The following is a 23,687-nucleotide window of genomic DNA, read 5'->3' as shown; positions in this document are numbered from 1 at the left end:
AAAGCTAGTAAAGCAGTTCGTTTCTGAATATTGTGAAGACTCAAATTACATGTATTTATCATTTTCATTGTGCATGTACCATTCTCGCTAGGTTGATTTCAATAATCTTGTAAAATTGAATACGTGCAATTCTGTTGTGTGAACCACAGAGTGAGAGGCCTCTTGCGGCCAAAATACCATTTCGGCATGGACTGTGCCATTGAGAGCTTACACCGTTTTAATGTAGTGAACTGGGTGGGACTTTCAAATTTATTGGCTAAGCCCTCCAGTTGACCATGTTGGAGTCATGTCCAACCTGGTCATCAGGAGGTATCTGCCAATCATGAAGAAGAAAATTGACAACTTCAAAATGGAGATTGCCTTGAACCCTATCATCGAGTAAAACCCTATCACCGAGTAAAATAAGGAGAAACTGTCAATACTTTTTTTATTCAGACAATTTACTAAATATTTCCCAGACACCAAGTCATTCATTCAATGCTTAATTCACAACCTGCTCACTCTGGCTTTTGTTTACAGTATTTATCATTATATATTATTTATCATAACTACCAAGTGTAAGGCCTCAGTGAAGCCTTATGAGGGGTATGGGTATCATGAGAAAGTCCTCCGCCAGGGTCACCTCTATGCCTGTGCCCTGCAAAGCCTCCTCAGCTTGTCTCCTGAGCTCCAAGACATCATCCTCATCACCCTCTTTGTGCTGGCCGGCCGGCTTATACCTCTGACTGAAATGGTAGAGCACCAGCATACGTGCACAACAGGCCTGTGCCACTGCAGCTGCCATACTAGGTGTGCTGTGCCCATGGTCCACTGCCTTCTCCCGATGCTCATCTGACAGGGTGGCCTCATGGACCAGGATGTCAGCTCTGTGACAGGCCCTCAGGGGTCCCTCCCCCAATAACGAGCTGCAATCCCCTAAAACACAAACTTTTCTCCCCGGAATGGCTTCCTCCAGCACCTCACTGGGCTTCACCACTTGTCCATTTTCCAATGTCACTGACTCACCAGCTTTCAGTCGTCCATAGAGTGGTCCAGGCTTCAAACCTGAGAGATGGACAAAAGGTTTTTCATTTATTTCAAAATTGAATGACCTTAAAATAGAAACTTGCAAACTGCTATTGAGTGGGCGGCAGGGTAGCCTAGTGGTTAGAGTGGTGGACTAGTAACCAAAAGGTTGCAAATTCAAACCCCCGAGCTGACAAGGTACAAATCTGTCATTCTGCCCCTGAACAGGCAGTTAACCCACTGTTCCTAGGCCATCATTGAAAATAAGAATTTGTTCTTAACTGACTTGCCTAGTAAAATAAATAAAATAAAATATTGCCAATATCACTTTAGTTCATTAAGCTTACATGTTTTATCTGCCTCTCAGCCTTCACACACTGGCAAGAGCAGTGTGCAAGTTTTTCATTTTCTTATTAGATGGCATCGAATTATTCTCACGCACCTGCAAAAACCAAAGTTAGAAATGTAAGTTATTTTAAAATGGAGTACTCTCAATTCAGTATGTCAAAAGATAGCTTTTGTTTAATGACATAACAGTGGCTTGCCTATATAAAACAAATGGAATAATCAAGACGAATCCCAGAGATAAACATATAGATTATTATGCCAGGTATATATTGTGATTACCAAGATCCTTCAGTAGTTCTGTGTTCAAACGCCCTGGCCAATCATGTTCTTGAACAGAGAACCCGAAGGAGGGTACCCGATGGAACAAACGGAACGCCTTCACAACAAAATGCTTCTCCTCCAGTATAACATAGCAGTCACTGTTGACATCCAGGGAGATTGTTCGGCCGGCGCGTTCTTGGGGATGGAGACGCCCAGAATCTGCTGTGACTTCAGGGCTTAGTTGACCCTCTGTAGGACACTGGTCAGTGGTGGGCTCTAGCTCATGTACTGAATAGGGGAAGAGAAGCTGGGAGCTGGTGAGCTCTAATGCCACCCTCAGGAACTGCCTGAGACCCTGGGGACCATAGATATCCACACATGTTGGAGGCTGGGTGGGACAGGGGTTGAGGTTTAGGCTCACAGTGCACAGTAGCCCTGGTAGACCAAAGAGGTGATCACCATGCAGGTGAGAGATGAACACTTTGGTGATTCTGCCTGTAAGAAAAACATAAATAAATATGAGTTGATCAATCTGAACACATCCTCATTTAATTAAGGCAGTGTTGTTGTTGAGACCACTGTCAAAACATACATGCATTTCTAACTCTGTCATCGTCAAAGGTTACAGGCTGTAAAGTTTGTAACCATTCATCAATGACGTGATAGCAAAGACGGTGGGAAAGTAGCAAATAATGTTTTTGTTAATAGTGAAAAAATAAGTTGGCGATCTAGTGTTTTTTTTAAATAATTCTGTAAACAGTTATACATGGAATAAACCGTGAATTGTATGGCCAGAACAACCCGTTTGACATTGCTAATGCTAACTAGCTAGCAACGACTAAAGAAAAGTGAACTACTCACTAGCCTTCAATTGACTCTTCATCAGTTGAGTTTGCGTCCCTTCTCCGCAGTCAAACAGCCAACACTCCCCTTCTGTTCTGAGTACGAGGGCAGAAGCGCCACGATGGGGGGAAGGATATGCCGACCCTGTCCCCAGAAAAGTTAGGTCCATGGTCATGTTGAAAAACAAACTATTTAAATGTCATTAAACGAACATTAAAACAGCAGTAGCATTACCATATATTGTCCATTATATTGTCCAGATATGGTACAATGAAAAATGTCTTAAAAAATGGAAGGCAGTCGGGAGGGGGCAAAATCAGGTGGGACCACTCTAGCCAATGAGAGAGCAGATACGCGTGTGAACAACAGGCACAACGGTTCCTGAATGTTTCCTGAATGTGTGTATATATATATATATAATGCCATTCAGACTTTGTGATGAAAACCAACCCAAAAAGCACATTTTTAGTTCCGTTTAAAATCACATTTTAAGAAGATACACTGTAGAAATAGGTGGGGGGGCCTATGACTTTGTGGCTGTGGTAACTAGTAAAGACCAGGCTCCGACATTAAATGTTTTTTTCTCAAAGTTGCCGGGATGTCACGTGTCCGACTTATTTCAGTATAGTCGTAACAACCTAATCATTACGACACTTCTATTCGATAAACTACGCCACATGTAGTAAATAAGCCATTCCATGTTTTGTTAACCAAATTCGACACACCGTTACCTGCTGGAAAAGACAGATTTTGGGTCGTTATATCTCTCTCGCTTCGCCTCTTCTTCTCCGCTTGTGCTTGCCAGAGAGGAAGTCGTCATCTTTGTGCGTGCTCGAAACAAAACCAGGCGCAAAACACTAGCGACGCTGACCCACCTTGCATTGACTGAAGAGAGGAAAGCAGTTGTTGTTGTACTAAAGAAAATCGTAATTCGTTAGGAAGAGGATCATGTCTATTTGTTTGCTGATCAGCAAAAATGGAAGGCATAAACCGATTCATCTACCTCACCTACAGACAGTTGTCTTGGGTCGGAGTCCAGAAACAACGATAAAAGACAAAAAATGTTCCAGGGAGCAAGTTGAGCTCAAGGCTGACTGCAACAAAGGGTATATCAGTGTAAAACAACTGGGTGTCAACCCCACTAGTGTGGACTCTGAGGTGGTGGGTAAAGGCAACCAAGTGGAGATGAGATCTGGCCAGCAGCTGCACATGGTCAATGAGCTGTACCCTTATACTGTGTGCTTCAAAGAGGATCCATCCAACTCTCAGTCCAGTGTGGGCACCAAGAGGCCCTGTGGGCCTGCCTCAGAGGAGCGGGAGTTTCACAGAGAGCCCCCCGGGCATAAAGTACCAAGGAAAACGGAGGACTCCACTCAGTGCAAGCATGGAGGGTCCACCTCCACTAACACACAGCCTGAACCTCAAACAACAGACAAAACAGAAACATTAGGATATTGGAGCCAAGGATTGAAAGCCTCAATGCAAGACCCCAAAATGCAGGTCTACAAGGATGACAGAGTAGTTGTTATCATGGACAAGTACCCCAAGGCTCACTACCACTGGCTGGTCCTGCCCTGGGAGTCCATCCCCAGTCTGAAGACACTGCACAGGGGGCACTGTGATCTGTTGAGGCACATGAACCAGGTAGCAGACAGGATTGTACAACAGCAGTGCCCCGATGCTGGCCTGTTACACTTCCGCCAGGGCTACCACGCCATCCCCAGCATGAGCCATGTCCATCTACACGTGATCAGCCAGGACTTTGACTCCCCTTGTTTAAAGAACAAGAAACACTGGAATTCATTCACAACCGACTATTTCATAGAATCTCAAGAAGTCATCCAGATGCTGGAAAAGGATGGGAAGGTCACTGTAAAAGAAGGGACAAATGACTTGTTGAAACTACCTCTCTGCTGTCACGTGTGTGGCATGGCGCTGTCCACCATACCACAACTTAAGGAGCACCTGAAATCTCACCCCTATGGTAGATTGTGAAACCATATACAGAAGAAAAATGAAAAAAAAAATACGTTGGGGGTTATGATGCTCGTGAGGCAATTGTAGAAGAAAAAAAATGTCTATGGAACCACACTGTCAATTTTATTGCTGCAAATGCTCATAATGGACATAAGTCTGTTCACAACCAATTGTCATTTACTTTAATACAGCTCACAAACCTGTTTAAATAGTGTGCAGCAAGTATGTTTTTTTTTTTGTACAAATAAGTCTCGAGTGCATGTCTGAATATAAAGCTTGGGGAACATTTGTTTATAGTTTTGTTATAGTTGCAAAAGTTTGACAAAAAATAAAATCTTAACTTTGGCCTCAGTGGCACAGAAAATGTGTTATGTATATACTGTCTTTAATCATATGTGAAAATCCTATTAGATCCTATTAATGTTTTGGGATCCAATGATTCTATCTGGGATCCAATATTGGTGTTGATGATCAGAGGGTCATAATGTAGACTTGCTTGGAATTAAATCCATTTGGAGATGTTGTTCAATAGATACACAGAATAATAAATCGTTCAAAAAGGACAAAGGGAGGGTGCAACAGCAAGTGTAAAACTCATTTTAATTCTGCACATGTAACAGCACACATAGGGGTCTCCAGGGGTGCTTTTGCCACTGTGCGTTCATTCACTAAGGACATTCTGCGTAACAAAAATAAACTCCAGAAACACATACATGTATGCACACATCAAAGACATTGGAAGAGGAAGGACCATCAGGGATTCAACCATACATTTTTACCAGGGCACTTAAAAGTAAATGAATGAAAAGAAAACAAGACAAGAATACAGCACAGCAATTCTCTGAATGGGAGACCAACGTTTCAGGCTTGGACAGGCTTATGGGCCAACATAATCATTGAATGAGACCGACAGTCATTTAATGGTCCAATCTAAATTCAAGGGTGGAACATAGTACACTTGTGAATGACATCTCATCAAACTAGTTTGATCAACTACAACAAGAGAACTGTAAAACAGTACAATAGATATAATTAGCCCGTTGGATATGCATAAAAAATAATACGCCGATTTTAATATATTTTTTCTTCAACTATTGTGTTCCTATACAATTCATTGTTCTTTGGCTACGTCTGCGGTGAGAAGTGAGGTGTGTATAAAATGGGAGTCATGTCTCTGACCTATGCAGATGGATTTTAAAAAGCCAGTCTACCATCCTTAACTAAACGGTCTCACAAATCTAGGACCTGTGTATCTTAACTTCAGCTGCCTTAAGCTGGTTTTCTATCCAGCTAATCTTTTTTACTTATTTCCATTTTCTCAAAAAGTGAATGAACAGTTCTATATATAAGATGTGGCTAAAACATAAAACCAGTAATAAAATAAAATGTATGCTTGTAAACCATATGCTGCCTATACAAAACTGACTGTGAAGAGCATTATAGTTCATGTAATGTATTTATGTTTTCTGACAATGGAGCTTATCTTAACATTGGTCATGTCTATTTGGATATGGTGCTTATTGCAGCATTCTTCTCTCTACACTGAAAATTAGCCCTATCCCCTGATATGTGAATGGCCATGGAATATGGCTGGTTCCCTATGCCTGGTCTTTAGTCTGGGAGAAACTCGTGGTGATATTATCTTGGGTATATACATTGGTCTTTTGCTAAATGTTTTGCAATGGAAACCGTTTACTCTAGGAACCAAACAGAAGTAAACCAAGCAAACTGAACATTTGTCCAATGGAAACAAATTTTCGTTGCAAAATGTTTTCAGTTTGGACTGAACCTTTTCCATTGCAAAACGTTTTGCAATAGACAAAACTTTTTACAAAGGAATCCGACTAATGAATTACACCCCAGGATTCATGACACAAACAAATCGATCTACTTCATAACTGTCACCGTCCATCTTCAAGTTAAATATCATCAGAGCTAGGAGACATTTCACACCCACATGTGAACACACTCTCTACAAAACATCCAGGCTCTGTCAACTGTCTAACAAGTGCATAATTACAGTCTAAGTCCCTCTGAATAAGAACGTTTACTTTCCTTATTGACCCCAACCCTGAATTTAGCAGACCAAATTCCAATTCAAAATGTTCCTCATTGAAAAGCATTCAAGAGAATTGGAATTTCAGTGCACTTCCTGAATGGTCTGGAATTAAAAACAGAATTGACCCCAACCCTAGCTAAATGACTAGAATGTCAATAACACAATATACATACACTGTCTATTATTTCTTATGGGGATATGGACAACAACAACAAAAAATAAACAAAAAAAAAGCCTTTAAACTATTACTGAGTTTTACTTATTTTACTTATATTTTTTTGCATAACTGTTTCATGAACTAATTCAAGCAAGGTCTTTAGAGCTTGGAGTGATATTATATGTTGGAATCCTTCTGTTTAACTAGCAGCATGTTGACTAACAATAACCCCACTTCTGGAGCGTTTTCTTGTGGAAACTGAACAAGGAAAATCAGGGCCCGTGTTAAACATATCTGGGGGGGTTATTTGGGTAGAAAAAAAGAAAAAAAACTCCAGGCCACTCATGAATGACAAAAACTGGATATACATTTTTCTGGCCCGCCAATTGATTTTGACAAACAAATCAGTCAAATATCTGCCCTAGGATTAAACAACTAACCTCATATCACTGTCCTCCCCACCTCCCAGTTTTACCATTCCCTCTTTAATGCCCGCCCACCTATCCTACCGTGATTTGTTGCCCCCTTTCCACACCCAAAACTCTCTAATGATCAGGTGCTGGGTTCATCCCTTTCCACTCATAGATGTCAGGGAGAAATGAGTCGTAGTTGATGTCCCATACAGTTGACCTGACAAAGGTGTCCTTGTCCTTGGGCTCTGGGTACCGGAAGGCCATGTTGTTGGCGTACACAAACCGGACCACCTGCAGGGGGCGACAGTGAGATGCAGAGTACATTTAAAGGCACATCTTTGCCACAGAAAGAACAATGACTCAGATATTTCACTGGACTTATAAATGTGAAGCATCCGCTTGGTGTTTCCACTCACTACCAAATATGGTGGTGAGAGGAAGACCCAGTGGTTGGCAGTGGGAGAAGATTGAACGAGATATATTTTGGCCGACATTATGCAAATATTCTCATTAATAACATATCTGATCTCAGTACAATATTCTGTTCCCAAAACTAGAATTTGTTGTGGACAAAGTTTTGTAGTCTTTACCCTTTGCCGAAATTTTAAAAAATGAGCGTTGTTTAGGAGTGCAAAGGCGGATTGAGTTATTGAGCAGATAATGGAGGCACATATTTTACTTCATTATCTTCTCAAATGTGCCCTCTGACACTATCAGACCAAAGGCAGGACGGTACTCTTTACATCATCCTCAGTATATTTCGTGTTTATGACGAAGCCACCGATTTCATCATAATCAAAGGACTTTTACCTTGCTCATTTTGTAGAATGCTTTTTCAAATTATGAATTGATCTCCCTCAATTTATTTGACAGACAAGAAGCGAGATGTAGAGTGTCTGATCCTGACCTTGGCTGCCATCTGGAGAGAGACCTCTCGGATGTTGGACAGTGGTGGGTACAGCCTCCCCTCCGCCAGCTCCTCATCAGTCAACTGGTCTGCCAGGGTCTGACAAAAAAACAATCATTTGCATATAATTTGCATAACAATTTTCTCTGTAAACAAAATACTAAAATGTGTAAAATATCTCTTTAAGCGCCTGTCTTTTTTGTCAAATAGTGTGTAAACACAGGGAAGCTGAACGGAGAGAGACAGGTCGAGAGCTCTGAACGAGTGAAACGCAGCTTTATTTCTGACCTTGGCAGCCTCTAGGAAGACCGTGTCACTGATGTGTCTCACGCCACTGAGGATCACAGCCAGGGCTACACCTGCAGCCAGACAAAGCAGACACACTGCACTTTACCCCTTTTTCAACAGTTGACACAAGTCTCACAATGCACTTATGTGGCGCACCTATGCGTATCCACTTTCCCCATGGCTGTTTTGACGAGAGAAGGCTCACTGAGATTTTCTTTGTAAATACAGACGAGAAAACGTGATAATCTAATGATTCTAACCTGGGAATATGTAAGCATTGTTCCCTTGTCCAGGTGTGAAAACACGTCCATCAGCCAGAGTCACCGTGCCAAACGGACTTCCACTGGCAAACAGGCATCGGCCCTGAATATCAAACCACATACAGAGAGAAGCCATGGTGACTGTGGGTCAGTGTGCGGGTCTGGGCCTACACACTAACAAAACATGAGGAGGCCTGCGTTCCAAATGATGCTTGATTCCCTACATAGTGCAGTACGTCTGTAGTGCATTATGTAGGGAACAGGGAGTCATTTAGGACAACATGGGTGAATCGATACGTACATCTGTGAGGGTATAGGCATCTTCAGCCGTGCACTCTGCCTTGGTGGTGGGGTTGCTCAAGGCAAATATAATTGGTTGTTTATTTAGGGTGCCCATCTTTTTGAGGACGTCGTGGGTAAAGAGGCGTCCAGCCCCGGACACACCTGCGCACAGGCAACAAGTTAGGGTTACCATGGTTTCATAAAGCACGGACAACAAGAGTTACACTGATTTTAATTATACAATGTAGTTTTACTATTATAAAGATGAGAATGGAGAATTTGGATCTTACCGATAATGGCTGTTGGTTGGATGACGTTGACTGCATCTAAGAAACTCTGCACATTTCCGGGACTTTCATGCACAAAAGCCTCCTGGTTGCTATCTGTCTCCTGCGATCGGCCCTACAGCAAGTCACAGGAAAAAACACTGAATTTAAATTACATTTCTTGATACAAATTCAAAATGACCGAATTCAGATTCCATTTCTGTTGGCTCTAATGTTAGTCCATACAAAGCGTTTCAGTTCCGCCACACAGACAGTTACAAAGGAGAAGTGAAAGACAACGTGTCTGTGTTTGGACTGGACCACAACCTTGACCAGTAGACCGTCCTTGTCAAACATCCAGATCTTTTTCCTGGCTTCGTCCTGGGTTAAACCCTTCTCCACCATCGACATGGTAATCAGGTTGGCGATACCCAGGGCTGCCTGAAGAAACAACACACAATTATTTATTATTCAGCTGACCAAAAAAAAACGACACTTCTTATTATGATATAGTGAGCACAGTGTTAACCATTTGGTACATAAATTTACTACCTACTACATTATGTCAGGTAACGATATTGCTGTACGCAGACACTGAAATCTGGTAATACAAGTAGGAGAATGGCCTACCTCCCCTGCTCCGCAGAACAGAATCCTATGTTCAGTGATGGGTTTTCCAATGGCCCTCTGAGCTGCCAACAGCCCTGCCAGGGCAACCGCTGCAGTTCCTGAACACCACAACACACGCTGTAAATGCACAGCTATTCACCAGACCTGGGTTCAAATACTACTTGAACTCTTTCAAATACTTGTAGCATTTGCTCTAGTCTGCCTGGAGTGCCAGATGGGCGGGGTTTGCATTCGTGAGAATATTATATTTGTTACACTGCGCCAGGCTCAATCAATCACATAGTAAAGTATTTTAAATTATTTCAAATAGTACTTGAACCCAGGTCTGTTATTCATCTAGCTGTACATACTCACTACAACACACTCCATTTGGCATACTATATTTATATGGTGTGAATACAGACCTTGGATGTCATCGTTAAAGGTGCAGTACTTCTCCCGGTATTTCCTCATCAAGCGGAATGCATTGTGATTCCCAAAGTCTTCAAACTGGATCAGGGTGTCCTGGCCGTACTTGTCCACCACAGCCTCCATAAACTCATCGATCAGGTCATCGTAGAGCTGGGAACGATCCCGCTTCTGGTACAAACCCATGTAGAATGGGTCCTTCAGAAGGGTCTGGAATAAGGAGACTGGTTATAGATATGATACAGTACAGTACATAAGATAGCCAACAACCTTTTGTATATATAACATGACAACCAATTTGCATATTGGGAGCTCCTTAGTTCATATTTGTTGTCAAATCAAATGAAATGTATTTATATAGCCCTTCGTACATCAGCTGATATCTCAAAGTGCTGTACAGAAACCCAGCCTAAAACCCCAAACAGCAAGCAATGCAGGTGTAGAAGCACTAACTAATTGTACTGAGATGTTTTCATTTTGATGCGCACTTCAATAAAGCTTGATTTGATTTGTTTTTAAAACTTGCCTCGTTGTCAGTTCCCACGTCGATGACCACAGGAAGGCACCTCTCAGGCCTGATACCAGCGCAGGCGGTGTACAGGCACAGTTTCCCCACAGGGATGCCCATCCCAAACACCCCCAGGTCCCCCAAGCCCAGGATACGCTCTCCATCTGTCACCACGACCGCCTGGACAACAGGTAGGGGTTCTATTCATTAAGCAACAAACGAAGCAGAAACAGACAGGGGTGGGACTACCTGAACTTCCCCTAATGAATGCCACACCGCGAGGGGCTGTCAGAGAGCGAGGGGGTGGCTGTCGATGTTTACCTTGAGGGAGGGGCTGTCAGAGAGCGAGGGGGCTGTCAGAGAGCGAGGGGGGCTGTCAGAGAGCGAGGGGGGGAGGGGCTGTCAGAGAGTGAGGGAGGGAGGGGCTGTCAGAGAGTGAGGGAGGGGGGGCTGTCAGAGAGTGAGGGAGGGGGGGCTGTCAGAGAGTGAGGGAGGGAGGGGCTGTCAGAGAGTGAGGGGGGGGGGCTGTCAGAGAGAGGGGGGACTGTCAGAGAGGGGGGGGACTGTCAGAGAGTGAGGGAGGGAGGGGCTGTCAGAGAGTGAGGGAGAGAGGGGCTGTCAGAGAGTGAGGGAGAGAGGGGCTGTCAGAGAGTGAGGGGCTGTCAGAGAGTGAGGGGCTGTCAGAGAGTAAGGGAGGGAGGGGCTGTCAGAGAGCGAGGGAGGGAGGGGCTGTCAGAGAGCGAGGGAGGGAGGGGCTGTCAGAGAGCGAGGGAGGGAGGGGCTGTCAGAGAGCGAGGGAGGGGGCTGTCAGAGAGCGAGGGAGGGAGGGGCTGTCAGAGAGCGAGGGAGGGAGGGGCTGTCAGAGAGCGAGGGAGGGAGGGGCTGTCAGAGAGCGAGGGAGGGAGGGGCTGTCAGGGAGGGAGGGGCTGTCAGAGAGCGAGGGGGGGACTGTCAGAGAGCGAGGGGGGGACTGTCAGAGAGCGAGGGGGGACTGTCAGAGAGCGAGGGGGGCTGTCAGAGAGCGAGGGACTGTCACTCCATTACACAGCAAGGCCATATCAACATAAAGACATTGTTTTCAATATGGTGCTGGAACTCAGCTTACCGCCACATTGGTCTCTGGCCAGTTGTCCAATATGGAGCGAATATGGCCTCGATCCAAGATGGATATGAACAGGCCTCTGTGGGTAAAGGAATAGAGTCCGCAGACAGTTAACTCCCTCCCCTTTGTCTGATAGGAAATCTGACATTTTAACAATCCAATCATTTTTAGCCATCTAAACAGATTTTAGCAATCTAATCAAAGCCCATTTCTATAGTAACCTGAGAGGTTGTGTTTTCTTATGAAAGAGCAGAGGGCCATTACTAAACATGTTTAAAAATAATAATAATAATCAAGACCCAGCTCTTACTTGGGCCTCCTGAAGATGTGTCCGTACTGCGTACAGGCCAGGCCCACAGTGGGAGTGTAAACGATAGGCATCAGCTCCTCAATGTCTTCCATCAGCACGCGGTAGAAGAGTTTCTCATTCCTCTCCTGGATCCCCATCAGGTAAATGTACCTGGGAAGAGTTTTGGTCGTGGTTACAGATGCCATTCAGTTCATTACTTAGTGTAGCAATAAGAAATGCACTTCTGCAGTCTCAGACGCTGTAATGCATGAAAATATTATTTGGCTTAGGTTGACATTTGTTGCTGCTCACAAGCCTGCGTCCCAAATGGCACCCTATTCCCTATATAGTGCACTACTTTAGACCAGAGCCCTATAGAACCCTATTCCCTATATAGTGCACTACTTTAGACCAGAGCCCTATAGAACCCTATTCCCTATATAGTGCACTACTTTAGACCAGAGCCCTATAGAACCCTATTCCCTATATAGTGCACTACTTTAGACCAGAGCCCTATAGAACCCTATTCCCTATATAGTGCACTACTTTAGACCAGAGCCCTATAGAACCCTATTCCGTATATAGTGCACTACTTTTGACCCGAGCCCTATAGAACCCTATTCCGTATATAGTGCACTACTTTTGACCCGAGCCCGTTCTCACTTCTCCAGTGGCTCTGTCATCTTCTTCAGGTTCCTCTGGAAGCGCATGGCCTGGATGTCCTGGGACTCTATCTTGGGGGGCAGAAGACCCTGGAGACCCAGGATCTGCCTCTCCTGCAGTGAGAAGGCCATGCCCTGGAGGAATGGAAATAAACCAAAGATAATGAGGGAGACATAAATGTTCTTTCAATAAAAAAAATTGTAGCTGTTGCACTTTTGAGAGGAGAAGTAATCATTTCATTGTACTGTGTACACATCTACACTGTATCATGTGCATTTTACAAATTAACTTGTTTTAATTAAATTTGATGAGGGACAGAGCGAGAGATAATGAATGGGAGACAGCGAGGTAGTCAGGGTAAACATCGCCAGTGAGCTAACAGGATCCAACTGGCACTGGGGCAAGTAAGTGTGGCCGATGTGAAATGGCTAGCTAGTTAGCGGTGGTGCGCGCTAATAGTGTTTCAAATCGGTGACGTCACTCGCTCTGAGACCTAGAAGTAGTTGTCCCTCTTGCTCTGCAAGGGCCGTGGCTTTTGGGGCGCGATGGGTAACGATGCTTCGTGAGCGACTGTGGTTGATGTGTGCAGAGGGTCCCTGGTTCGAGCCCAGGTTGGGGCGAGGAGAGGGACGGAAGCTACATAAGCACAGTACTGAAGCAGAGATGCTGCTCTGAACATTCCCCTCAGACTGACAGCTGCCCTCTGCACAGATGGCCTCACAACTCACTGCCCAGGTTTCTATGAGCCAGTGAATGTGTATTTGGGGTGCAGCCTTCCTCTGAAATTGAACCATGCCTGCAGTACATGGAATCCCAGGTCAACTTTAGATGGGGGGGGGGCACTAGGTCGTCCCAACATGCATTCATAGAGCTGAAAGACATTATGAATGTATGTTGGGATGACTTGCCCTCGGAGATGGTTTCGAGTACGGGCACGTGTCAAGCTCATTCATGTTCATTTTGCCCAGTTGGAGGCTTGGGGTACTAGACGGAAACCATAACCATAACCTTCTCCAGAAAGGCCGGGGGAACAGAAGGGGATAGGAGAACAAGCTCCAGTAGTACTGTGGGTAGCATAGCAGTATTCTAATGTACAGGGTAGCATATAGGGCTGGGTGGTATACCGTTTTTTACGATATTAACGGTATTGATGCACGGACCGGTTTGGGGTTTTACTTTACCTTCTATACCGGTATTTGAATGTTTGGTTTGGTAAATGTGATACGCAGTGTGTAACGTCCATTTTGAGTTTACTTCGCTACTTTAGTCTTCTCTCTCGACGCCGCTATCCACACAGACCTAGCCACGCCCCCTGTCACTCAAAGAGCGCATTTGATGTTCCTCAACCACGAGACACATGCGTTCAGTCTGCATGGTCAATGCAGCATATGCAACACTGTTGATGACAACGAAGCACTTGTCACTTTGCATCTAAATGTAAATCTACTAGCATTCTATAACTACACTATTAGCTTGGGTTTCTTACATCTGCAAACAGCTAGTTTGTCTTTTCTTAGCAAGTTGTTCCTAAATCTTGTTAGCCGCTAATGCTAATCGCTTGCTAGCTAATAAATGAGTAAGAGCAAGCGTAATTAGCTATACAGCCTGATAATACCAAAGATTGTGTAGACCTACATCAGCATGTTGTTTGTGCAACAGTGTCTTCAAAATTAAAGAGTTAAACGCAAAGCAAGAATATGTTAGCTAGAAAACATGCAATGTAGCCAAAGATTATAGGGTCCCTAGGAAACACCTATCAACACATTAGTTCCTACCCTGTCACAATAACTCCTCCCTGGCATTTTCATTCGTTGTCATGTCAAACAACACTGTATTGAAGGTGCCCACTATATTCTAACTATATAGAATTAGAATAGACATTCTATTCTCATGATTCCAACAGGGGTGGCAGGTAGCCTAATGGTTATACCATCTACTGTATCTTGCCTATGCCGCTCTGTACCATCACTCATTCATATATATTTATGTACATATTCTTTATCCCCTTACACTTGTGTCTATAAGGTAGTAGTTTTGGAATTGTTAGCTAGATTACTTGTTGGTTATTACTGCATTGTCGGAACTAGAAGCACAAGCACAAGCACAAGCATTTCGCTACACTCGCATTAACATCTGCTAACCATGTGTATGTGACAAATCAAATTTGATTTGGTTTGATTTGATTTGATTGGAGTGGCCGACTTACCTAGTTAAATAAAAGGTTAAACCAAAAAAGTCAAATTGCAACATTAGGTTAAAAATAAGGCCCAGATTACTTTCCCATATTGTGCAAACCTACATGCCAGTGCGGAAATGATCTCAAATGCAGAAATTGATGAAAACGATTACTTTTTTTGGTTGAAGTTGAATTGAACAGTATAAAACAATCAGAATGGAGAAAGACCCATTACAATCACTTAGAATGTATGTGTTGCCACCCTAGGGTCAAGCACTACTCAAAAAGCACAATGTAAAAGCACAATTGGGGCGGCAGCGTAGCCTAGTTGTTAGAGCGTTGGACTAGTAACCGGAAGGTTGCGAGTTCAAATCCCCGAGCTGACAAGGTACAAATCTGTCGTTCTGCCCCTGAACAGGCAGTTAACCCACTGTTCCCAGGCCGTCATTGAAAATAAGAATTTGTTCTTAACTGACTTGCCTAGTTAAATAAAGGTAAAATAAATAAAAATGTGTTGCCACCCTAGGGTCAAGCACTACTCAAAGCACAATGTATATGTTGCCACCCTAGGGTCAAGCACTACTCATAAAGCACAATGTATGTGTTGCCACCCTAGGGTCAAGCACTACTCATAAAGCACAATGTATGTGTTGCCACCCTAGGGTCAAGCACTACTCATAAAGCACAATGTATATGTTGCCACCCTGGGGTCAAGCACTACTCAAAAAGCACAATGTATACGTGTTGCCACCCTGGGGTCAAGCACTACTCAAAAAGCACAATGTATGTTGCCACCCTGGGGTCAAGCACTACTCAAAAAGCACATTTAGAACTTCTATTATTAAAAAAACATAAAATACCGTCAAAATAAATATGATGATATAATATTTTGCCCATATCGCCTAGCCCTAGTAGCATAGCAGTATTATAGTGTATAGGGTAATATAGCAGTATTGTAATGTACAGGGTAGCATAGCAGTATTATAATGTACAGGGTAGAATAGCAGTATTGTAATGTACAGGGTAGCATAGCAGTATTATAATGTACCGGGCTCTCCTCCCTTCTCCGTTTCCATCTGCATCACGGCCTTCTGTGGCATCATCTCTCATGCACTCCAGACCCAACACACACACACACACACACACACACACGTTGTACGAGGATGGTGTTAGTACCCCTGGTACTTACCTTGTTGGTGCGAGGGTTCAACATGAGAGGCTTGCCCTTCTCTTTGGTGTGTGTCCAGCGGCAGGCGCTCACACAGGGCCGCAGCATCAGTGATGCCCTCAGTCTAGACAACATGGTGCACAGCAGCTGTTCTCAGGTCCTGGAGGAGAGATGACAACAGCAGTGGCTATCAGGTATACCTAGTCAGTTGCACAACTGAATTTAAATCAACCGAAATGTATCTTCCGCATTTAACCCAACCCCTCTGAATCAGAGGTGTAGGCGGGGGGGGGGGGTGGCTGCCTTAATCAACATCCACATCATCAGCGCTGAAGGAGCAGTTGTTGTCGGGGGGGGGGGGGGGTTTAAAGAGCAGCAGATTTCCACCTTGCCGGCTCGGGAATTTGAACCAGCATCTTTTTGATTACTGGCCTAACACTCTTATCTGATAGGCTACATGCCGCCCTATAGCCCGACCAATATGGGAGGTTTCTGTATGGATAGTGCTTAAAACAGCCTTACAAGGATACTCAGAAAGCTGATTTCTTACATTTTAGGAAAGAACATTAACCTAAGCTCCACATAGAATTTAGGGTCATATTTTTTCTAATAAAACAATGGCCAGTTTGGGTCGCAGTTGCACATATTTTTAGAACCACAAATTCATTTTTTTTCTTTCAATATGGCCCTGATGAGTTTGACACCCCTGGGCTAGCGTATCTATTTATGTAGCTAGCTATTTATTTAGCAAGCGAAGAACAAAGAGCCTAAAGTTGCTGGGAGGAGGTCATGTCGTTGGAGGAGTGGGTGAGTGACCAACTTCCTACAGTCATATAATTTTTGTGTGGATATTTTGGTGGATATTATCCACAGTTAGCATATCTCTTAGTTGTCAATCAAATGTATTTGGCATGGAACACATAGGCAGGCAGGATTTTGGCGAATGTTCTAAAGTCACGCTGTTGCTACTGCCTGTAAATACACAGTCCAGTTCACTGTTGCTACTGCCTGTAAATACACAGTCCAGTTCACTGTTGCTACTGCCTGTAAATACACAGTCCAGTTCACTGTTGCTACTGCCTGTAAATACACAGTCCAGTTCACTGTTGCTACTGCCTGTAAATACACAGTTCAGTTCACTGTTGCTACTGCCTGTAAATACACAGTTCACTGTTGCTACTGCCTGTAAATACACAGTTCACTGTTGCTACTGCCTGTAAATACACAGTCCAGTTCACTGTTGCTACTGCCTGTAAATACACAGTCCAGTTCACTGTTGTTACTGCCTGTAAATACACAGTCCAGTTCACTGTTGTTACTGCCTGTAAATACACAGTCCAGTTCACTGTTGTTACTGCCTGTAAATACACAGTCCAGTTCACTGTTGCTACTGCCTGTAAATACACAGAATATACAGTGCATTCGGAAAATATTCAGACTGCTTGACTTTTTCCACATTTTGTTATGTTACAGCTTTATTCTAAAATGAATAACATTGTTATTTTCCCTCATGAATCTACACACAATACCCCATAATGACAAAGCGAAAACAGATTTAGACATTTTTGCAAATGTATTCATAATGAAAAACAGAAATACCTTATTTACATAAAGTATTCAGACCCTTTGTTATGAGAATCGAAATTGATCTCAAGTGCATCCTGTTTCCATTGTTCATCTTTGAGATGTTTCTACAACTTGATTGGAGTAAATTCAATTGATTGGACATGATTTGAAAAGGCACGCACCTGTCTATGTAAGGTCCCACAGTTGACAGTGCATGTCTGAGTAAAAACCAAGCCATGAAGTTGAAGGAATTGTCCGTAGAGATCAGAGACAGGATTATGTCGAGACACCGATCTGGGGAAGGGTACCAAAACAGTTCTGCTTCATTGAAGGTCTCCAAGAACACAGTGGCCTCCATCATTCTTAAATGGAAGAAATTTGTAATCACCAAGACTCTTCCTAGAGCTGGCCGACCAGCCAAACTGAGCAATCGGGGCTTCAGAGTTCCTCTGTGGCAATGGAAGAACCTTCCAGAAGGACAACCATTTCTGCAGCACTCCACCAATTAGGCCTTTATGGTAGAGTGGCAAAAAGGGGTGCAACTAAATATAGGCTGGTGTTCCTAATGTTTTATGCACTCAGTGTGTATTTGGCCAAACAGAAGCTACTGCTCAGTAAAAAGGCATATGACAGCCCACTTGGAGTTTGCCAAAAGGAACCTAAAGGACTCTCAGAACATGAGAAGCAAGATTCTCTGGTCTGATGAAACCAAGATTGAACTCTTTGGCCTGAATGCCAAGCGTCACGTCGGGACGAAACCTGGCACCATCCCTATGGTTAAGCATGGTAGTGGCAGCATCATGCTGTGAGGATCGTTTTCAGCGGCAGGGACTGGGAGACTAGTCAGGATCGAGGGAAAGATGAACACAGCAAAGGACAGAGGGATCCTTGATGAAGAGCGTTCAGGATCTCAGACTGGGGCCAAGGTTCACCTTCCAACATGACAGCGACCCTAAGCCAACAAAATGCAGGAGTGGCTCGAGACAAGCCTCTGAAGGTCCTTGAGTGGCCTGCCAGAACCCAGACTTGAACCCGATCGAACATCTCTGGAGAGACTTGAAAATACCTGTGCAGTGACGCTCCCCCTCCAACCTGACAGAGCTTGAGAGGATCTGCAGAGAAGAATGGGATAAACTCCCCAGATACAGGTGTGCCAAGCTTATTAGTGTCATACCCAGGAAGACTCTAGGCTGTTATCGCTGCCAAAGGTTCTTCAACAAAGTACTGAGTAAAGGGTCTGAATACTTATGTAAATGTGATATTTCGGTTTTGTATTTTTAGTAAATTTGCAAACAATTCTAAAGTCCTATTTTTGCTTTGTCATTATGGGGTATTGAAAGTAGATTGATGAGGGGGGGTAACAATCTAATCATTTTTAGAATAAGGCTGTAACGTAACAAAACATGGAAAAAGTCAAGGGGTCTGAATACTTTCCGAATGCACTGTAGGCCTACTGTGGCTCTGATTGGCTATGGTGCACTGGTCTGCGTAGACTCTGGTCCTGGACAAGATAGATGTTTTTATTAATCGCAGTGTTTAATTGTCCAAATGCACTGCCAGTTTCCCACTCTATATTGCTGTGGAATTTTGAACAAATGCTTTATTCTAAGTCATTCCCAAACATTCTATGAGTTTATGAAAACTAAGTGCTTGGATGTGTATGAACAGATTTTAATAAGATTTCATGTTGCTAAAACGCTGTCAGCTCCAATGTAAGTCAAAACGGTAACTAGGCCACTCAGGAACATTCAATGTCATCTTGGTAAGCAACTCCAGTGTATATTTGGCCTTGTGTTTTATGTTGTTGTCCTGCTAAAAGGTGAATTTGTCTCCCAGTGTCAGTTGGAAAGCAGACTGAACCTGCTTTTCCTATAGGAGTTTTCCTGTGCTTAGCTATATTCCATTTCTTTTCACCCTAAACTCCCTAGTCCTTGCAGGTGACAAGCATACCCATAACATGATGCAGCCAACACCATGCTTAAAAATATGAAGAGTGGTACTCAGTGATGTGTTGTGTTGGATTAGCCCCAAATATAACACTGTGTTCAGGAAAAAGTTAATTTCTTTGCCACATTTTGTGCAGTTTTTACTTTAGTGCCTTATTGAAAACAGGATGCTTGTTTTGGAATATTTATATTCTGTACAGGCTTGCTTCTTTTCACTGTCATTTATGTTAGTATTGTGTACTAACTACAATGTTGTTGATCCATCCTCAGTTTTCTCCTATCACAGCCATTAAACTCTGTAACTGTTTTAAAGTCAACATAGTCCTCACGGTGAAATCCTTGAACGGTTTCGTTCCTCTCCGGCAACAGAATTAGGAAGGACGCCTGTATCTTTGTAGTGACTGGGTGTGTTGACTCAACTGACCCAGCGTCGTCTGGGTTAGAAGATGGTTTGGCCAGCTGGGTTGTCCTTGTCCCATCGCGCTCTATTGACACCAGTGGCGTGCCGGGCACATGCACGTTGACGCGGTCGCCAGTTGGACGGTGTTTCCTCCGGCACATTGGTGCGGCTGGCTTCTGGGTTAAGCGAACAGTGTGTCAAGACGCAGTGCGGCTTGGCAGGGTCGTGTTTCGGACGTATGGCTGTCGACCTTTGCCTCTCCCGAGTCCGTACGGGAGTTGCAGAGATGGGAAAAGGCTGTCACTACCAATTGGATATCACAAAATTGGGGAGAATATAACATTTTTTTTTATGTACGTGTAAATAATAACTTCACCGCGCTCAAAGATATTACATTTTTTATTTTTTTATTTTACCCATCTACCAATAGGTGCCCTTTGCGAGACATTGGAAAATCTCCCTGGTCTTTGAGGTTGAACAGGTGTTTGAAAATCACTGCTCGAATGAGGGACCTTACAGATAATTGTATGTGTATGGGGTACAGAGATGAGGTAGTCATTCACAAAATAATGTTAAACACTATTATTGCACAGAGAATGAGTCCATGTTACTTCTTAGGTAAATGTTTACTGAACTCATATAAGCTTGCTGTCACATGCTCCCTCTCCTGCCTCTAGGTCACCAGGCTGCTCATTATGACACACACCTGTCACCATTGTTACACGCACCTGCACATCATCAGACTCACCTGGACTCCATCACCTCCTTGATTACCTGCCCTATATATGTCACTCACTTTGGTTCCTTCCCCAGGCATCATTGTTTCTGTTTCAGATTCCTGTCTGTGCATTGTTTGTGTTTCTTGTTTTGTTGATTAAATTATGCACTCCCTGAACTTGCTTCCTGACTCCCAGCGCACACGTTATACTTGCCATAAGAAAGCGGTTGAATACTTAGAGACTCAAGACATTTCCATTTTTTATTAATTAGTAAATATATGAAAACATAATTCCACTTTGACATTAAGAGGTATTGTGTGTAGGCCAGTGACATAAAATTCTCAATGTGATCCATTTTAAATTCAGCCAACAAAATGTGGAAAAATTCAAGGGATGTGAACATTTTCTGAAGGCACCGTCTGGCTTAAAGGGCAATTCCGCCACTTTTCAACTTCATATTCATTATCTCCAGTACCAAACCAGTGTCTACATACGTGAGCTGTGGTAAAAGACATCACAGGGTAGGATTCAAAGTGATTTTCAAAGCCCGCAACAAGTTTCTAGCCAGACGGAGGGTATTTTCTAACTCCCCAAGTAACAAAAGAAAAGCGCCATTTTCACATAGCCCATGTAGAAAATGGTATTGTGCTGAAGATCATGAAAATGAAGTTGAAAAGTGGTGGAATTGCCCTTTAAGCTTTGTCACGTTAACATTCAGTGTGTCATCTCACTTAATTGCCATCTTTGTACAAGTTATTGCTTCACGACTAGGCTATAATAACCTACACTTGCTCCTCAGCATGCAAATGACTGATCTTTCAACTGCATTTCATCTAGTGCCACTAGTCTCATTCTGATATCCAAAATGTCATATTTAAAAAATAACTTGCAATAGCCAAATAAATCATGAGGCATTACAATGTTAATTGTGAGCGAGAGTCACACCCGTTCCCTAATCCCTCCAAAAAATATTAAACTGCCATCATCACTGTCCCCACCCCCCAATGTCTTCTTTGTCTTCTTGACTTGACACGGGTAGGCCTGGCTGCACAGATGCTGAGATCCGAGACAGACAGACTGGGGTTGCTAGATTACATTTGACGAAAGCAATAGAGGGACATTAATCTGTAGAAGAGAAAGTAATTTACTGTCCAGCCTTGGAAAGATCTTCCTAATCCTCTTCTAAAAGGAAGGCTATAAATAAAAGCCACACAAAACATCACAAGGGAATAGGGAAGTCATGCCTGTTTAAACTCTGAAGTAGGTGCTTTCAACTAGAAACTGGGGTGTATTCAACCAAATGAAAGAAAACAGGATGGGAAAAGGGAGGAATCTCCCGGAATTTGCTCATTAAGAAATACTTATTTATCTACGGTGCAAAACAGTGTGCACTAGCCTAATGAACACATGAACACACACACACACACACACCTCTGGTGACTGCCTAGGCCTAGTATCGAACTATAGTCAAAAGGTCATGTTCAGCCCTGTGAGTCATAATCACATGTTATATTCACTTCACAGTGACCTCCTTTTCTGCCCAGCACTATTAGTTAGTTCATTGTATCTGGCATGTGATGTGATTCGTGCAAACAAAAAAACACAGGCCTGCTCTTTGGGATGCTGTATTCTGGCTGCTCTACTGCAGAGAGTTTAACAAGCAATGCTATGCTCCACCAATAGTCGGGGCAGTCCCAATGCTATGCTGCACCAATAGTCGGGGCAGTCCCAATGCTATGCTCCACCAATAGTCGGGGCAGTCCCAATGCTATGCTCCACCAATAGTCGGGGCAGTCCCAATGCTATGCTCCACCAATAGTCGGGGCAGTCCCAATGCTATGCTCCACCAATAGTCGGGGCAGTCCCAATGCTATGCTCCACCAATAGTCGGGGCAGTCCCAATGCTATGCTCCACCAATAGTCGGGGCAGTCCCAATGCTATGCTCCACCAATAGTCGGGGCAGTCCCAATGCTATGCTCCACCAATAGTCGGGGCAGTCCCAATGCTATGCTCCACCAATAGTCGGGGCAGTCCCAATGCTATGCTGCACCAATAGTCGGGGCAGTCCCAATGCTATGCTACACCAATAGTCGGGGCAGTCCCAATGCTATGCTGCACCAATAGTCCCGGCAGTCACAATGCACCAGTAAGCTTTCTTTTCTCAGAAGATTTAGGCCTATCCCAATGCTCTGACTGTTTACTCGGTTGAGTTTTCCATCCAGCCCTTTTATGAGAGTAGAGTACATGTCGGATAAAAAAAAAATCACAACAGCCTGAAAAATGACTGGTCGGTAAACCAAACAAAATACACTAATCAGCTTTTTGTGTCCGCTAAATTAATTACGTGAGAAATGGTAGGTGGAAACTCCTTTGTGCGCAAATACTGATTTAATAACCATCTTATCGAAGTAAACATGCAGTCATACAACTCGGGAAAGCATGCAGTTTATTAGGCTACAGATGAAATAAGTTTTGATTAAATCCACAGGGTGGTGAGAGTGCATGGTGATGAGCTTGATTGTCCTTTCCAATAAATATGGATATTATTCTGCTGACATGATGGTCAATGCTTGGCTGCCGTTTGACAAATAAAAATCATCTCGCTCTTTGTCCATAATAATCTGATGCATTAGGCTGTAACTGTGACCTCTTGGCTAGAGCATGTGCCAAGTCCAGAACGTGCACATTCGCTATATAACACAACATTTGTTAAATTGTTATATATATATATATATAATTTTTTGGGGTACATAATAATTTGACCGCAAAATAATAATATATATTTTACGTGCACAACATCCTCACACACAGCCTTTTATCCACAAACAAATTAATTTGATGGAAACATCTCTGGTGGGTAAATGGGTATATTGTTTTTATGCAGATTTGAGAATGTTCCTGTTAAAATCTGTCGCCAATTGAATGGAATCCTAGCTAGTGACCTGTTACTCGAACTGCTTTTATACTCGGAAAAACAGCCACGGTGTCGCCACTGAACTCATGTGAATCACTCTAGAGCATCAAGTAGAGCTTGACAACAAAGAA

The 23,687-nt window shown here is 43.4% G+C and overlaps 3 protein-coding genes across 6 annotated transcripts in view; 1 reads left to right on the top strand and 2 right to left on the bottom strand.

Moving 5' to 3' along the window:
- Positions 1 to 410: 410 nt before the first annotated feature.
- Positions 411 to 3,336, bottom strand: elac1 (elaC ribonuclease Z 1). 4 transcript variants are annotated; one of them, XM_046348115.1, is made up of 4 exons: positions 3,189 to 3,336; positions 2,476 to 2,645; positions 1,633 to 2,109; positions 411 to 1,044 (listed from the first exon to the last, which is right to left on the bottom strand). In XM_046348115.1, exons 1-4 carry the CDS (start codon positions 3,275 to 3,277, stop codon positions 566 to 568), a joined length of 1,215 nt encoding a protein of 404 aa, XP_046204071.1. In that variant the 5' UTR covers positions 3,278 to 3,336; the 3' UTR covers positions 411 to 565. The 4 variants fall into 4 exon arrangements, with proteins under 4 accessions (XP_046204071.1, XP_046204074.1, XP_046204073.1 ...); XM_046348118.1 differs by having other exon boundaries at positions 2,476 to 2,601; positions 3,189 to 3,319; XM_046348117.1 differs by lacking the exon at positions 3,189 to 3,336 and adding an exon at positions 2,692 to 3,155 and having other exon boundaries at positions 2,476 to 2,601.
- On the top strand, positions 3,043 to 4,802 carry aptx (aprataxin). The gene has a single exon (XM_046348119.1). It carries the CDS (start codon positions 3,406 to 3,408, stop codon positions 4,450 to 4,452), a length of 1,047 nt encoding a protein of 348 aa, XP_046204075.1. The 5' UTR covers positions 3,043 to 3,405; the 3' UTR covers positions 4,453 to 4,802.
- Positions 4,803 to 5,015: 213 nt separating this feature from the next.
- The window catches only part of me2 (malic enzyme 2, NAD(+)-dependent, mitochondrial), a 31,986-nt gene continuing 13,314 nt past the window's right edge, over positions 5,016 to 23,687 (bottom strand). The window contains exons 2-15 of the mRNA XM_046348105.1: positions 16,032 to 16,170; positions 12,667 to 12,800; positions 12,025 to 12,174; positions 11,718 to 11,793; positions 10,631 to 10,792; positions 10,101 to 10,314; positions 9,697 to 9,794; positions 9,394 to 9,507; positions 9,091 to 9,202; positions 8,820 to 8,962; positions 8,519 to 8,621; positions 8,259 to 8,329; positions 7,971 to 8,069; positions 5,016 to 7,354 (exon numbers count right to left, since the gene is read on the bottom strand). Coding sequence (XP_046204061.1) covers positions 7,196 to 7,354; positions 7,971 to 8,069; positions 8,259 to 8,329; positions 8,519 to 8,621; positions 8,820 to 8,962; positions 9,091 to 9,202; positions 9,394 to 9,507; positions 9,697 to 9,794; positions 10,101 to 10,314; positions 10,631 to 10,792; positions 11,718 to 11,793; positions 12,025 to 12,174; positions 12,667 to 12,800; positions 16,032 to 16,145 — 1,749 coding nt within the window. The 5' untranslated portion in view covers positions 16,146 to 16,170 and the 3' untranslated portion in view covers positions 5,016 to 7,195. The remainder of the gene's footprint in view (positions 7,355 to 7,970; positions 8,070 to 8,258; positions 8,330 to 8,518; positions 8,622 to 8,819; positions 8,963 to 9,090; positions 9,203 to 9,393; positions 9,508 to 9,696; positions 9,795 to 10,100; positions 10,315 to 10,630; positions 10,793 to 11,717; positions 11,794 to 12,024; positions 12,175 to 12,666; positions 12,801 to 16,031; positions 16,171 to 23,687) is intronic.

Source organism: Oncorhynchus gorbuscha, linkage group LG04 (assembly GCF_021184085.1).
Source record: "Oncorhynchus gorbuscha isolate QuinsamMale2020 ecotype Even-year linkage group LG04, OgorEven_v1.0, whole genome shotgun sequence".
In the NCBI taxonomy this organism is placed as follows: Eukaryota; Metazoa; Chordata; class Actinopteri; order Salmoniformes; family Salmonidae; genus Oncorhynchus; species Oncorhynchus gorbuscha.
The sequence above is the reverse complement of the archived record's forward strand: the minus strand, read 5'-3'. Positions and strand labels throughout refer to the sequence as shown.